The 15,366-nt window shown below is 43.6% G+C and overlaps 1 protein-coding gene across 7 annotated transcripts in view; it reads left to right on the forward strand.

The window, feature by feature from the left end:
• Positions 1-15,366, forward strand: part of msh3 (mutS homolog 3 (E. coli)) — a 106,979-nt gene that overhangs the window by 4,383 nt on the left and 87,230 nt on the right. For all 7 annotated transcript variants that reach the window (XR_006955585.1, XM_047015438.1, XM_047015433.1 and 4 more), the window contains exons 4-8: positions 859-1,056; positions 1,456-1,572; positions 1,825-1,942; positions 2,129-2,262; positions 3,094-3,260. Coding sequence is in view for 6 of the 7 variants with exons in the window: in XM_047015438.1 (XP_046871394.1) it covers positions 859-1,056; positions 1,456-1,572; positions 1,825-1,942; positions 2,129-2,262; positions 3,094-3,260 (734 nt within the window). In the remaining variant the exon portion in view is untranslated. The remainder of the gene's footprint in view (positions 1-858; positions 1,057-1,455; positions 1,573-1,824; positions 1,943-2,128; positions 2,263-3,093; positions 3,261-15,366) is intronic.

Genomic DNA, 15,366 nt, shown 5'->3' on the forward strand with positions numbered 1-15,366 from the left:
GATTGGATGGACCCAATAGGCTATTTTCTATTTCTCATAATTGTTCTCTTTTTATAAGAGAGGGCAACAAAACCATCCGCACTGCTTGACGAATCCATTTAGTATTTTTTCCGTTTTTCCCCGCAAACGTTTAATAAATACGCATCGGACTCAGTGTGCAAGGTGTCTGTGCGTGATGAATTTTAGGCTAACGAATACGAAAAAAAACGCATACGAAAATTTCTGACTCAGTGTGCAAGGGCCTTTAGTCACTACTCTTTAGACGGCTCGCAAGCCTAAACAATGTGTGCGCCGTGCCTGTTGTTTTGTTTCCGGTCTAGCTAGATCCGGTGTGGTGTTGTGGTTTTTCTAATGTCAGTAGTTGTTTCAACATTATGTGAAAAAAACTACAACGTTTGCTAGGCCAAAAAGAACGTTAATCGTGCGCTAAAAAAATGTACACCGTTAAAATGGGTTTGCTTTAACGCCGTTAATCACGCGTTAAACTGACAGCGCTAGTAACAACAGCGTGCAAACTAAATACATACTTTATAGCTGCAACCATGTAGGCATGCTTTATGCCAGCAAATCTAAAATAGGCTATTGTATTGGGGTGAGAATCTTTTGTTACCTCACGATTCGATTTGAATAAATGTTTGTGGTCACGATTCGATTGAAAATCGATTCACGATTTTTCCAAGATTTTTTACAGTTGTGAATCGCTAGAAAACTGAAACGCGATTCGAATGTGAATCGATTTTTTCCCCCACCCCTACTATTGTATAATAATCAGTTAACCATCAAACCTCCATACGGGTATCAAAACCAAACATCACAATATAATACAATACGTCCAACTAAAGCAGTGCTCTTTGCCAGTTTGCACCACCAGTAGGAGGAAGACGAGACGCAGACATCAAAAGTGATGGAGGATTCAGAGGAGGTGTGGGGGGTGGGGCTAAACAGAGATACACGCCTCTGGAGCAGCAGTTTGTCCATATCAAGCAGCAGCATAAAGACTCCCTGCTGGCTGTGGAGTGTGGATACAAGTACAGATTCTTTGGAGAAGACGCAGAGGTGAGGAGTGTGTGTGTGGATGAGTGCTAATTTGTGTGCAACAGAAATCAGCACCCAGGGAATGAGTTAACCTAACTGGCTGTGTGCATGTTTGCGTCCATGTGCGGACGTGTGTGCATGTGTGTGTGTGCACACTAACTTCACACTTTGCACTACACTCAATTCCTGTAATATTTGTATTTTATATTGTAAATTGGCAACTTATATTTTACTTATTGTATATTTTATTTTAATTGTATTCCACTTAGTATTGCTAGTTTATGTATCCTTAGTATAGTTAGACCACATATTTAAATTTAAGATTCCTATATGTTTACTGTATGCACCTTCCTGCCAAAGCAAATTCCGTGTCTGTGCAAACTTTCATGGTGAATAAATCCCATTCTGATTCTGATTCAGATAGCAGCGAAGGAGCTGAACGTCTTTTGCCACCTGGACCATAACTTTATGACCTGCAGCATCCCTGCTCATCGACTCGCTATTCACGTCCGCCGCTTAGTCTCTCAGGGACACAAGGTCAGGTTAGCCACTCTGCTCAAACCAAACACACCCACAGCGGCATACCCTACTACTTGTGCTTGATTTAGTCCTTACTACTCCACAGTAGAATACAAAGTCTCTGAATTGCAAACTCTGAAGCAAATCTAATAAACCTATAGTACTTAAGGTGATTATCTAAGGACTGATTCAGAAACAGTTGCATGAGACCGCTTGCTTTTAATTGGCTGTTAATTCCTGTGGGGGGTCTGGGATTGGATGTTCTCCCAGGTGGGTGTGGTGAAGCAGACAGAGACATCAGCAATCAAGTCTTCAGGAGTCAATAAGAATGCTCTGTTTGATCGCCGGCTCAGTGGCCTGTACACCAGGTCCACTCTGGTGGGAGAAGGTATCCTGATGTTTGTGTGCATGTGTGTCCTGTGTGTGTTATCTGTTTTTGTGAGTGTGATGAATGACTCAGTGACAGACTGACTAGTGTTTGTGTAGTATTCAGTAGTTTTAAGTGTTCAGTAGTATTTAGCAGGGTTCAGTTGTAGTATTAGTGTTTAGTTTGGGGCCTTAACAGTGTGTCCAGATGTGAACCCAGCATGTTGTCCGGGGGACGAGGAGCTGGGGCAAGAAGTGATGTCAGACCCCACAGAAGGTTTCTTGTTGTGTTTGACCGAGAACTGGGACAAACTGAAGAAACAGCTCACCATAGGCCTGGTGGTCAGTAGAGCACACACGTACACAGACAACATCATTTACACATACCCAGTGTTTCCCCTAGGATTTTTTTTAGCAGTGGGGGCAGGTCAGGTCAGGTTATATTGCACATATTTTTGTCCTATTTCCCCTAAAGAAATAAAATTAGCATACTTAAAGACACCTTACAGTATGTTCTAAATGGCATAAATGCTGCCAATTAATAATTGACGTAACAACTTATGCAGTGGCCTAGCCTATAGATTAAGGTAGGCCACTCAGAAGCATGTACACTGTCTGCTTCATTTGATCTTGATAGGCTAAGCATTCTGTAGCAAATAATAACAATAAATCCACTATTTATTCATTAAAACTAGGCAACTTAAGCATAATAATGCAACTCAAATACAAACGTGAGCAAGGGCAGCAATCGCTATCGAATCAACAGATGTGCAATTTCGCTAGCCGGGGAAGAATACAAACAACAAAAATCACCAGTTAACTTAATTTAAATTTGCAAGAACTATAGACTAATACAATAACAGGCTTAAATGAACTGACAACATACGTTATACGACTTACAGTTCTCAAGGACGCACACGCGCAATCTCAACTGCGCTGTGAGGCGCGTCTGTGCTATTCTCTGACATGCGCTCTAACAATCACGGCCTAAAATTTTGTACAGCTCTAATTCTGATACCGTGGCGGCAGAAATGTAACCGTGGCGGGCCGCCACGGAAAAATCAACATAGGGGAAACACTGCATACCATCACATGCACACACCACACGTGTGTTTGTATTTGGTTGCATGCATACTGTGTGTGTGATCGTGTGTGGATGTGTGTGTCTTGCAGGCAGTGCAGCCGAGTACTGGAGATGTGGTGCTGGACTGCTTCAGTGATGGTACGGCTCGCTCCGAGCTGGAGGTGCGTGTCCTAAAGGTCGACCCAGTGGAGATCCTGGTGCCCATTGGCCTTTCAGATGACACCCACAGACTGCTACAGACCATTGCTAAGGCCAGGTGAACCCTAACCCTTAAACCTTTCACCTTTGTCACTACCGCTAACCTGAGAGAGAGGGAAACAGAATAAGTGACTATAAAAGAAAGAGTGAGTCAGAGAAAGAGACTGAATAGAGAGACTGTAGAGACTCAGCACTAGGAGGCAGTGTCAACCTCTTCCTCTACTTCAATGCCTTGACATGTTGCTGTGTATGTTTGTGTATGGTCTGGTGTGTCACCAGGGGCTTGTTCCATAAAGGCTGCACATTTTTTTTTGATTTAAGTCCCAAACCTGACTCGAATTAACTTAACCAGTTGGGGCTAAAGCGGTTCCATAAAGGCCAATTCTAGATCACGCAATCTGACTAATTCAATTCAGAGTTAAATAAAGATAATTGGGTGTGCTTGCTAGGGCTGGACTGGGAAAAAAAATCGGCCCTGGCATTTTTGGCCCAGGCGGCCCACACCCACTGTGATTGGTCAAACACATTCCCTGCAGACTGTCCTCTTAAAATATGCGTGCATTCTATAATATGAGTTGCCTAGTGTTCTGTGTTTATGTGATAGTTTTGGATCCTTCAAGAGGGGTATCAAGACCTATCTGTTGATCTTACACTTGAATAATTAATTAATTCCTAAAGTTTTGATTTGTATATTCATGGTATTTTATACTATTTTTTATTAGGGTTCCTCTGGTAGGAGGACCCTATTGTAATTGTTGGTATTATTATTAGGTTCCTCCGGTAGGAGGGAACCTATTGTTATTGTTGGTATTCTTATTAGGGTTCCTCCGGTAGGAGGGAACCTATTGTTATTGTTGGTATTCTTATTATTAGGTTCCTCTGGTAGGAGGGAACCTATTGTTATTGTTGGTATTCTTACTATTATTATTAGGGTTCCTCTGGTAGGAGGGAACCTATTGTTATTGTTGGTATTCTTCTTCTTCTTTTTATTATTATTATTTTTCTTCTCGCGCCCCAATATCTCAAAAAGTCCCTTGTTATAAATTTTCTAATTTGGCACATTGACACTGCATCCAAGTACTTCCATGCCTGGGAATTGCTCAATTGGCTGAGATGTTGTGCTGGTAAGCAAAGGGTTGTAGGTTCAAATCAGTCAGAGGCATCGTTTTTTATTTTTTATTCTGCACGGTTTCTAGTTTTCCATTAAATCCTCCGGTTGTAAAAACATGTTTATTTGAGCCCATCCCAACACTCCAATCATCTGTTTAGCGAGACTGTGTAAACCACTGCAAAACAAGCCAGGTTCACCACAGTAGCTAGCTACTGGAGGTCAGACGGCTGAGCCGTTAGGGAGTCGGGCTATTAATCAGAAGGTTGTTGGTTCGATTCCCGCCCGTGCCAAATGACGTTGTGTCCTTGGGCAAGGCACTTCAGCCTACTTGCCTCGGGGAGAATATCCCTGTACTTACTGTAAGTCGCTCTGGATAAGAGCGTCTGCTAAAATGACTAAATGTAAATGTAAATGACTTGTAGTCTACTTATGGTAGAGATAACGCTAATGGTTATTTCTAATGAAGTAAATTGATGGTTCAAGTGGATCCCTTGTCTGTTGCACAAATTCATTTCAGTAACCTAAGCCAGGACACATTCCCACTGATGCTAGGCGTGATTTGAAATTCCCTTCCATGACAAGTTATGGGACTCCAACAACCTTTTAAAAAAACTATAAGTAAGTTATTCTTTACAGCAGCAACCCAGTCATCCCGTTGTCCCATTTTCATAGGAAATGTTAAAGCTGTTTCAACTTTGGCTGAATCTAACAACGCTTACCACAGGAGAAACATCTTACTTTTTATTACAGTTACTGAACATGACACTATTCAACACTGAGAAAAACTCAATGGGCTGGGATGGTGACCTGTAAAGTATAAGGTAGTAGGTTGGAATCCAGCCGTTATCTTTTGGCCTGTCATCATTTTGATTATCTGTTTAGTTCAATAGGATGACATCATACTGAAGTCCCACAAAAATTTCACCTTGGTATGTAAAAATATGATTGAATTAGAGCGGTTTCAACGTTGGCTGAATCTAACAACGCTTACCACAGGAGAAACAGCTTACTTTTTAATACAGTAACTGAACATGACAATATTCAACACTGAGCATAGCTTAATGGGCTGGGATGGTGACCTGTAAAGTATAAGGTCGTAGGTTGGAATCCAGCCGTAATCTTTTGGCCTTTCATAATTTGTATTATCTGTTTAGTTAAACAGGATGACATCATTCTGAAATATCCTGCACAAATTCATTCAATTTCACCTTGCAATTCCTAACCTTTGTCCCAAAGCTGACCAAAGCTAATACTCTGCCCTTTCTATTCATAAAATCTCAACAGTTGGTGTGTAGCAGAGACGATAGAGACTGACTTGTAACCAGTGCTCAAAGTGGGCCGGTGCTCACTGGTACGCAGTACCGGCACCTCTACATTTTACTTTTAAGCGTACCGGCACCTTTTCTTTCATACCGCCACCTTTTCTTGCCTACCAGTACGCAAGAAAGGGTGCCGGACAAGGTTTTACCAAGGTTTTACGGCAATGTTTATTTTACACACATCTCAAAACACTATTTTGCGCTCAAATAAAAGCCAAAAAAGTTTTTTTGCGAGCTACGCACCCTCGCATTAAGTATCAAACTCCCGAACTAGCATCACATCAAACACAGACTATGCATGCATTAGCAGGGCAGCTGTGGTGGCGTATAGGTTACAGGGCCCGGTTCTGGTGGGCCGGTCTGGATCAAAGTCCAGGGGCTATTTTTACTCCCAGTCCGTCCCTGCCGCCCTGCAACATTAAGCCACCCCCCTGATAAAATATGTTCCCGCGGCTATGCATTTATGTTGTTGATAAATAACAATAAATTGTTGTTGTACCAGCAATGACTCCAAGTTTTGTTTTTCACTGTAGGAATCTCAAACTTCATAATGATTTTCCAATGCAAGAGAGTACCGGCACCTTTTTTTCCCCACTTCAAGCACTGCTTGTAACCTTATGGTCATGAGTTCTAATCCCCATTCAGCCTATTGTTGTTGGCCAAACATGAAGTAGTTTTGATCTTTTGTTGTCCAACTCTCGATCTTCTAAAGTGTACATGTTTATAATATTTTCCGGAGGAACCTGCATCGCTGCTTGCAGCTATATTTATTAGGTTCCTCCGGTAGGAGGGAACCTATTGTTAATGTTGGTATTCTTATTCTTATTATTCTTATTATTTTTCTTCTCCTTGCGCCCCAATATCTCAGAAAGTCCCTTGTCATAAATGTTCTAATTTGGCACATTGATACTACATCCAAGTGGGTACCCCCACACCAAATATGGGCCACATCGGACCATAGGGGGCGCCACAGGCCACGCCCAAAAGTCCGATTTTCAAAGTGATGGCATTTCCACCTTATTGCTCCAATTCTTCTGAAACTTGGTGTGCATGCCTCATTTTTCATGAGGAACAAAAAAGCCTCAATAACCCATAAGGTCCGCCATGATGGATTTTCCTGTACAGTGATAATTTTGGAAAACATTCTAAATTCCCCTGCTCTTGAACCAAAGGTCCTATTGACTTAAAATTTGGTACAGATATGTATCATTGACGTATTTCAAAATGTTACTTAAGGCATTTTGAATGTTTTTCAAAATTATTACTGTACAGGAAAATCCATCATGGTACACACCAACTGTTGAGATTGTATGAATAGAAAGGGCAGAGTATTAGCTTTGGTCAGCTTTGCGACAAAGGTTAGGAATTTCAAGGTGAAAATGCATGAATTTGCAATTTCAAATTATTATTTTTTTTCTTTCATGTCCCTTTAGGGGCTCCGTACTATTCTAACCTAAGTGGAGTACAGTACAATAGTGCAAATTTGCAGATCAGTGACTATGTCAATGACCATACAGGAGCCTGTTGGCGAGGTACAGTGAGGTACAGTAGTGCAAGTTACTGATAGAGCAACCAGTAGCTGAAAGTGACAGTGTATAAGTGACTAGTGTGCAGAAAAACAATGTCCATGTCAGTGTCCATTCAGAAGCCTGATGGCCCTTGGGTAGAAACTGTTGTCCAATCTGCGTGTGCGCGACTGGATGCTGCGGTAACGCCTGCCAGAAGGCAATGGGGTAAAGAGACTGAAGGATGGGTGGGAACAGTCTCTTAGAATCCTGCCGGCTTTCCTTAGGCAACGTGTGTGGTAGGTGTCCTGTAGGGCTGGGAGTTTCCTGCCGATGATGAACTCAGCAGAACGGACCACACTTCGTAGGGCCTTGCGTTTCCGGTCTGTGCAGCTCCCATACCACACTGTAATACAACCAGTCAGAATGCTCTCTATAGTGCATCTGTAAAAGTTAGTGAGGATGACTGAGTCCGTACCAAACTTCTGCAGTCTCCTCAGGAAGCAGAGGCGCTTACGGGCCGCTTTGACCACCTTGTCCGTGTGAACAGACCAGGTGAGGTCATTGCTGATGTTCACCCCGAGGAACTTGAAGCAGCTGACCTTCTCCACTTCGGATCTATTGATGAGTAGGGGTGCATGCTCCTCCTCCTGCCGCCTCCTATAGTCCACAATCATCTCCTTGGTCTTGCTGATGTTAAGAGAGAGGTTATTGTCCTGACACCATGATGTCAGGGTGTCAACCTCCTCTCTGTAGGCTGACTCGTCACTGTCAGAGATGAGGCCCACGATGGTTGTGTCGTCAGCAAACTTGACAAGGAGGTTGGAGCTGTGCGTTGCCGCACAGTCGTGGGTGAACAAGGAGAACAGGAGAGGGCTGAGCACACAGCCCTGGGGGGTGCCTGTGTTGGTGATCAGTACGGATGAGGTGCGGGGACCGATTCTCACCACCTGTGGCCTCCCCGTCAGGAAGTGGAAGATCCACTTGCAGAGGGAGGTGCTCAGTCCCAGGTCCACAAGCTTGGAGACCAGTCTGGAGCGGATGATGGTGTTGAATGCAGAGCTGTAGTCAATGAACAGCATCCTCACATATGTATTCCCCTTGTCCAGGTGGGAGAGAGCGGTGTGCATAGTTAGAGCGATGGCATCGTCTGTAGACCTGTTGGACCAGTATGCAAACTGCATAGGGTCCAGTGTGGGGGGCAGCGAGGAGCAGATGAATGATTTGACTAGCCGCTCGAAGCACTTCATGATGACAGAAGTGAGTGCTATTGGGCGATAGTCGTTCAGACATGTGACCTTGGTGTTCTTGGGCACAGGGATAATGGTGGTCCTCTTGAAGCAGGTGGGGAGTACAGACAGTTTAAGGAAGAGGTTGAAGATGTCGCTGAAGACCCCTGCCAGCTGGTCAGTGCAGCCCCTGAGGCCTTACCTGATATGCCGTCTGAGCCAGGTGCCTTGCGAGGGTTGATCTTCTTAAAGCACAGCCTCACCTCAGCTACAGTTAGTGTAGGCACACCACTGGCTTGGCCTTCAGGTAGCTCCACTGCAGGGGGGTCACTGTCTCTCTCAAAGCGAGCGTAGAAGGAGTTCAGCTCGTCTGGCAGTAGGACAGAGGACTGGGTCTCATTGTAGCCTCTCCCTTTGTAGTCTGTAATGGCTTTAAGTCCACTCCACATGCGCCTGGGGTCAGAGCCATGGTAGCTGGACTCCACCCTGGTCCTGTAAGCCCTTTTCGCTGCTTTGATGGCCTTCAGAAGGTCGTATCTGGCCTTCCTGTACTCATCAGGTTCCCCAGAGTTAAAGGCGACAGTGCGGGCTCTCAGCTTGGCCCGGACCGCGGCATCAACCCAGGGCTTCTGATTTGGGAAAGACTGGACAACCTTCTTGGGGACAACGTCGTCAATGCAGTGCTGGATGTAGCTGGAGACAATGTCTGAGTATTCGTTAATGTCCCCATCAGCTGCCTCCCTGAACATTAGCCAGTCAGTGGTGTCAAAGCAGTCCTGGAGGGTCGTCACACACTCGTCACTCCATAGGTGAACTGACCTCTCAACCGGTCTGACCTGTTTAAGCTTTTGTTCATATGCGGGGAGGAGAAGAATGGAGGTGTGATCAGCCTTCCCAAAGGCAGGGCGGGGGAGGGGTTTGTACCTGCCCTTGAATGTTGTGTAACAATGGTCAAGGATCTTGTCTCCACGTGTTAAGAAGTCAATATGCTAATAGTACTTGGGCAGTACTCATTCTTCATGTTAGCTCTGTTGAAATCACCAACAACAATGAAGCCACATTTTCCAGACCATTGATAATCCCATACAGTTCATCCAAAGCAGCGGCCTTGTCTACCTGGGGGGGGATATAGACTGCACTCATGACGACCGCAGTGAATTCCCGAGGTAGATAGAAGGGTCTGATTACTGTTTACTTTACTGTTAGCAGCTCAAGGACCGGAGAGCAGTGAGTTGCTAATACCGCTACATCCGTAGCCCAGAGAGAGTTAACCATGACACAGACCCCTCCGCCCCTGCACTTCCCTGAGTCAGCTGTTCTGTCCTGGCGGTATTTACATTTAGTCATTTAGCAGACGCTCTTATCCAGAGCGACTTACAGTAAGTACAGGGACATTCCCCCGAGGCAAGCAGGGTGAAGTGCCTTGCCCAAGGACACAACGTCATTTGGCGCAGCCGGGAATCGAACAGCCGGGAATTGAACTGGTGACCTTCAGATTACTATTCCAATTCCCTCACCATTGAGCCACCTGACTCCCACGGTGTATGGTGAATCCCAACGGTGTAACCGCTACGTCGGAGATCTCCGGAGACAGCCAGGTCTCGACGAACGCCAGTACACAGCAGTTCCTGATGTCCCGTTGGAATTTGACACAAGCGTTAAGTTCATCCATTTTGTTGTCGATGGACTGAACGTTAGCTAGTCAGATGATTGGTAAAGCAGGTTTGAAGCACCGTTTCCGAGTCCGAACGAGGACTCCAGCACGCCTGCCACGTTACTTCTTCCTCCGTCTGAGCGGCGGAACAACAAAGTCCCAGCTGCAGTCCGAGCTCGCACTCCGAAAAGTGGAATTACAGTTCGTAAAATAGTCCTTGCCAAGTGACAACTTAATGTCCAGAAGTGTCTGCCGGTCGTACTGAATAAACGACAATATAACATTGACAAAACAAGTAACGAACACTAAAATGATGAACAAAAAGCTAGGTTTTTGCAGAGCTCTCGTCAGTGCGGCCATCTCTTAGGCGCACTCAGGCTCAGGGATCACATCTAGTGGCCAGGATATAATTATAAAATATGACATTATTTTAGAATTGACCTATAACCGTGACTATGCAAAACACTTCAATGTATTTAGTGCTAATAAAATTATTACGCCTATTTGGAAAGAGAGGTTTATAATGTGACAATCTGTCAGTCATCGTGTGATAACGAAAATATGACTAGGCCTATTATATGTAACAGACGAAGTATTGCAAGTTCCGTCAGAGGTATCGGGCCCATGTTTGTCCCGCACTGGGTTCGAACCTGCCACATCTGACATCCCAAGCGCCACCACTACCAACTGCGCCAACGAAGAGTTAGCAATCGGTCAATCCGGGTGGCCTTCAATCCGGGTGGCCTGCTACATACCTGAGGAGTGAGTTTCACTGATACACACCAGCTACATCTATGAACTACTTGTTCTGAGCAGGTGTTGTCAGTGAACAGGCTGTAAAACTGATGCTAATTATCTGGGAAACATTTTCTAACAGCAGACAAGTTGTCATTGTTTGTGTCAAACAAGTTGTGAATTTGTTGTAACATTAAAACAGGAGATCATGACTGCTCAAAGTGATACTCGAGCTCCAGTGGTTTGCTTTGTAGGTGAACACAACTTTCGGAAGACGTAGCAGAATCACGAAAAATTACAGGATATGCTTTTTTTCCATTGGTTGTTGCATTAAATATTACCCAGATACAATGGTGCTATTTTCCGATTGGCTATTGTATAGATTCGTTCTTTTTTTTTATTGGCTGATAAGTGGCAGGCTCGACTAAGAAGTCCTGGGCTCTGTTCGAAATGTCTTAAACCTTCTCTTCCGCTCTAATAATCGCTCTGGATAAGAGCGTCTGCTAAATGACTAAATGACTAAATGTAATAAGATACCTTGAAATACGTCACATAACGGTCATTTTTCAAGAGAGCATTTGAGCTGCCTTGCTGTCTCAATGGCGGCAGGTATTACCCAGAACTCTGTGCGCGAGGTTACCGTGAGCAACAAGTTAAACAGAATCCTTTGACTGCCATTGCTCTAAGTTTTTCCAATTCAAATTTCAGCTAAACGGTACTTGTAAATCAGCATCTGAATTCAAATGTAACGAGAAGTGGGCAGTGTAGTTGTGTACTTATTTTATTGAAGAAACTCCTAATTTGTAAATTTGCCCGACTTTTCGATAACGTAGCTAGCATCGCAGTGCAGACAGCTAGTTGCTGCGTTTTACAATAATCCTATCAAATGAGTGAAATACAAACACAAATGTTATGAGCTATTGAGCATATATTAAACACAAGTTTAACTTGACTTAGTGTGACAATAAACTTGCGTGACAATAAACTCAATGCAATTGACTGCCGTCTGACAGAGCGCGCTAGTGCAAGCACATAAGTACACGCAGCACGATGACGTAGATCCTGTCTTAATAGACTGTTCGAAATCAACGGTTTTGAAGATACCTTCCCTCGAAAGGACCTGTCTAGTTAGACACCTGTGTAGTAAGAGATCAAGGATTAAGACAGCTATCTAAGATTTCGAACACAGCAGGGGAGACGCGCTTGATTCCTGCCGGTTACATAGTGAGAGTGGCGCGGCCAGAGGAATTTTGGTTGGGTGCGGCAACATATTAAATATATTATAAATATTTTTTTTCTGAGTGAGAAATACAATGTGTGGCGGCAAGGCGTGACAAAAGTCCGAAATGTGTGATTGTCACGCTCAATGCGTGACACTTGAGAGCCCTGTAACACACACACAGTCTCCCTTCCTTCCTGAGAGTCCCCTGTTAATTTGCCTACTCCTTACCACGTCGTCAACTACTCTTTCTTCCATCTTTTCTTCACTCGCTCCCATGGCCCTGTCATGGTCACTCTCCTCCTCCTCGGCTTATTCCCTGACCCTGTCTGTATGTTTCTGCCTCTCTGAGCCAGCCACCTGTCCTCCTTCCTCTACAGGTAATGCTGATGTTGAAGAAGCTAAAGCCCACCCAAACATGTTTGACATTTTTGCAAATTTTGTGGCATTCGCCTGTAGATTTTTTATCTTTTTCTCCCTTAACTTCTCTGCGCCTTCCTTGTGCTTGGATGGTATTTTCTCCATTTTAGCGATGCTAAACTTTAACGATGCTAAACCAGCATAAGCATTAGCCAACAGCTCGTGTTTCAGGGCCTGCGGGAGGCGATATTATAAATCAGGGGAAGGGGGTTCCTGGATTTGATTGGGTCAGGCCAAAGAAAATTCATCAATGGGCAGCTGTCAGTTCAATCAGGAGAGACCTGGGATGAGTCACGGGATCATGTGACAGCGTTAATTGATAGATGGGAGCGCAACTCAAAGTGAACCCAAATGAAAGCCCGAAACAGGAACAGAGGAAGTTGAGCGCTCTTAGTGGGAGGAGTGAGTAGTGGACATTATCGAGTATGCCCGAGTGCAGGGATCGGTCTTGCAAATGCCCGGTATGCCAGATGGCCAGTCCAGCCCTGGTGCTTTGCCTATGACAAGGCCCAACCTACATTCTCTCTCATATACAGTGCCCTCCAAAAGTATTGGAACAGTAAGGCCAATTCCTTTATTTTTGCTGTAGACTGAAAACATTTGGGCTTGACATCAAACGATGAATGTGAAACCAGAGATCAACGTTTCAGCTTTTATTTCCAGGTATTTACATCAGGATCTGATGCACAAATTAGAAAATATCACCTTTTTGTTCGAACCCACCCATTTGTCACGTGAGCAAAAGTATTGGAACATGTGACTGACAGGTGTGTTTTGTTGCCCAGGTGTGTCCTATTACATACATTATTCAATCAATAAATACCACTGAATGTCTACACTCAGGTTCAGATTGGGTAAGATAGGTTTTGTCTATGCAGACTGTATTCAGAGGTGAAAACAACATGAAAACCAGAGCGCTGTCTTTGGGTGAAAAACAAGCAATTGTGAGTCTTAGAGAAGATGGAAAATCAATCAGAGCCATTGCAGAAACATTGGCCATAGCCAGTACAACCATTTGGAATGTCCTGAAGAAGAAGAAAACTACTGGTGTACTAAGTAACAGACGTCGAACAGGTAGACCAAGGAAAACATCAGCAGTTGATGACAGAAACATTGTGAGAGCTGTAAAGAAAGACCCTAAAACAACTGTTAGTGAGATCAGCAACAACCTCCAGATGGCAGGAGTGAAGGTATCACTATCTACTGTTCGCAGAAGACTTCATGAACAAAAGTACAAGGGCTACACCAGAAGATGCAAACCACTCATTAGCAAGAAGAATAGGAAGGCCAGGCTGGAATTTGCCAAAAAGTACAGAGATGAACCTCAAAAATTCTGGGACAAAGTTTTATGGACTGATGAGACAAAGATTAACTTTTACCAAAGTGATGGAAAGGCTAAAGTTTGGAGAAAGAAAGGAACTGCTCATGATCCCAAACACACAAGCTCATCTGTGAAACACGGTGGAGGTAATGTCATGGCTTGGGCTTGCATGGCTTCTTCTGGGACGGGCTCATTAATCTTCATTGAGGATGTAACACATGATGGCAGCAGCAAAATGAACTCGGAAGTCTACAGAAACATTTTGTCTGCCAATTTAAGGAAAGATGCAACCAAACTGATTGGCAGAGCCTTCATCATGCAGCAAGATAACGACCCAAAACACACTGCCAAAACAACAAAGGAGTTCATCAGGGGCAAGAAATGGAAGGTATTAGACTGGCCAAGTCAATCTCCAGACTTAAACCCTATAGAGCATGCATTTTACCTGCTTAAGAGGAGACTGAAGGGAGGAACCCCACAAAACAAACAACAACTGAAAGAGGCTGCAGTGAAAGCCTGGGAAAGCATCAAAAAGGAAGAATGCAAAAGTTTGGTGACGTCAATGGGTCACAGACTTGCTGCAGTTATTGAAAGCAAAGGATTTGCAACTAAATATTAAGTCTTATTCACTTAAATATGTTTTAAGTATATCTGTTCCAATACTTTTGATCACATGACAAATGGGTGGATTCAAACAAAATGTGATATTTTCTTAGTTGTGCATCAGATCCTGATGTAAATACCTGGAAATGAAAGCTGAAACGTTGATCTCTGGTCTCACGTTCATTATTTGATGTCAAGCCCAAATGTTTTCAGTCTACAGCAAAAATAAAGGAATTCGCCTCACTGTTCCAATACTTTTGGAGGGCACTGTATATTTATTAGGGCTGTCAAAGTTAACGCGTTAATCTATGAGATTATCGTGACTGAGATTAATGAGATAAAGATTAATGCGATAAATAATTAGGTGGATTTTTGCCAGATGTGCTATGTTCGTGTGCTACAACAAGTCAACAATACACCCTTTCACTGGATGGCTTGAAAACGACTTTTAAGTGTTTATATAATTTGTTTGATGGTCAGATCGCTGCCCTTCGCTCTGTTGTGCTGCGATAAGCAGGCGTTAAGAGTACATTAGCCACAAACATAAGATGTTCTAACGATTTCACTGCAGGGCATATGCATTTGCTATACCTTGTTTGAAAGCTTAGGTCCTCTACAATTCAGTCGTCTGATTAATTTTATGAAAATGTCAATCTTATTCAATTTTTAAATAAAAATATTAAGTCTTATTCACTTAAATATGTTTTAAGTATATCTGTTCCAATACTTTTGATCACATGACAAATGGGTGGATTCAAACAAAATGTGATATTTTCTTAGTTGTGCATCAGATCCTGATGTAAATACCTGGAAATAAAAACTGAAACGTTGATCTCTGGTCTCACGTTCATTATTTGATGTCAAGCCCAAATGTTTTCAGTCTACAGCAAAAATAAAGGAATTCGCCTCACTGTTCCAATACTTTTGGAGGGCACTGTATGTAGTGCAAAAATGTGTTTTAAGGGAAAATAGCAGGGTTTCCCGCAGCACTTTTCAGTTAAGGCAGCCGCAACACACTAAGCAACACACGCCTGTAGCCTTAACTACG

This window comes from Hypomesus transpacificus, unplaced genomic scaffold, assembly GCF_021917145.1.
Source record: "Hypomesus transpacificus isolate Combined female unplaced genomic scaffold, fHypTra1 scaffold_30, whole genome shotgun sequence".
In the NCBI taxonomy this organism is placed as follows: Eukaryota; Metazoa; Chordata; class Actinopteri; order Osmeriformes; family Osmeridae; genus Hypomesus; species Hypomesus transpacificus.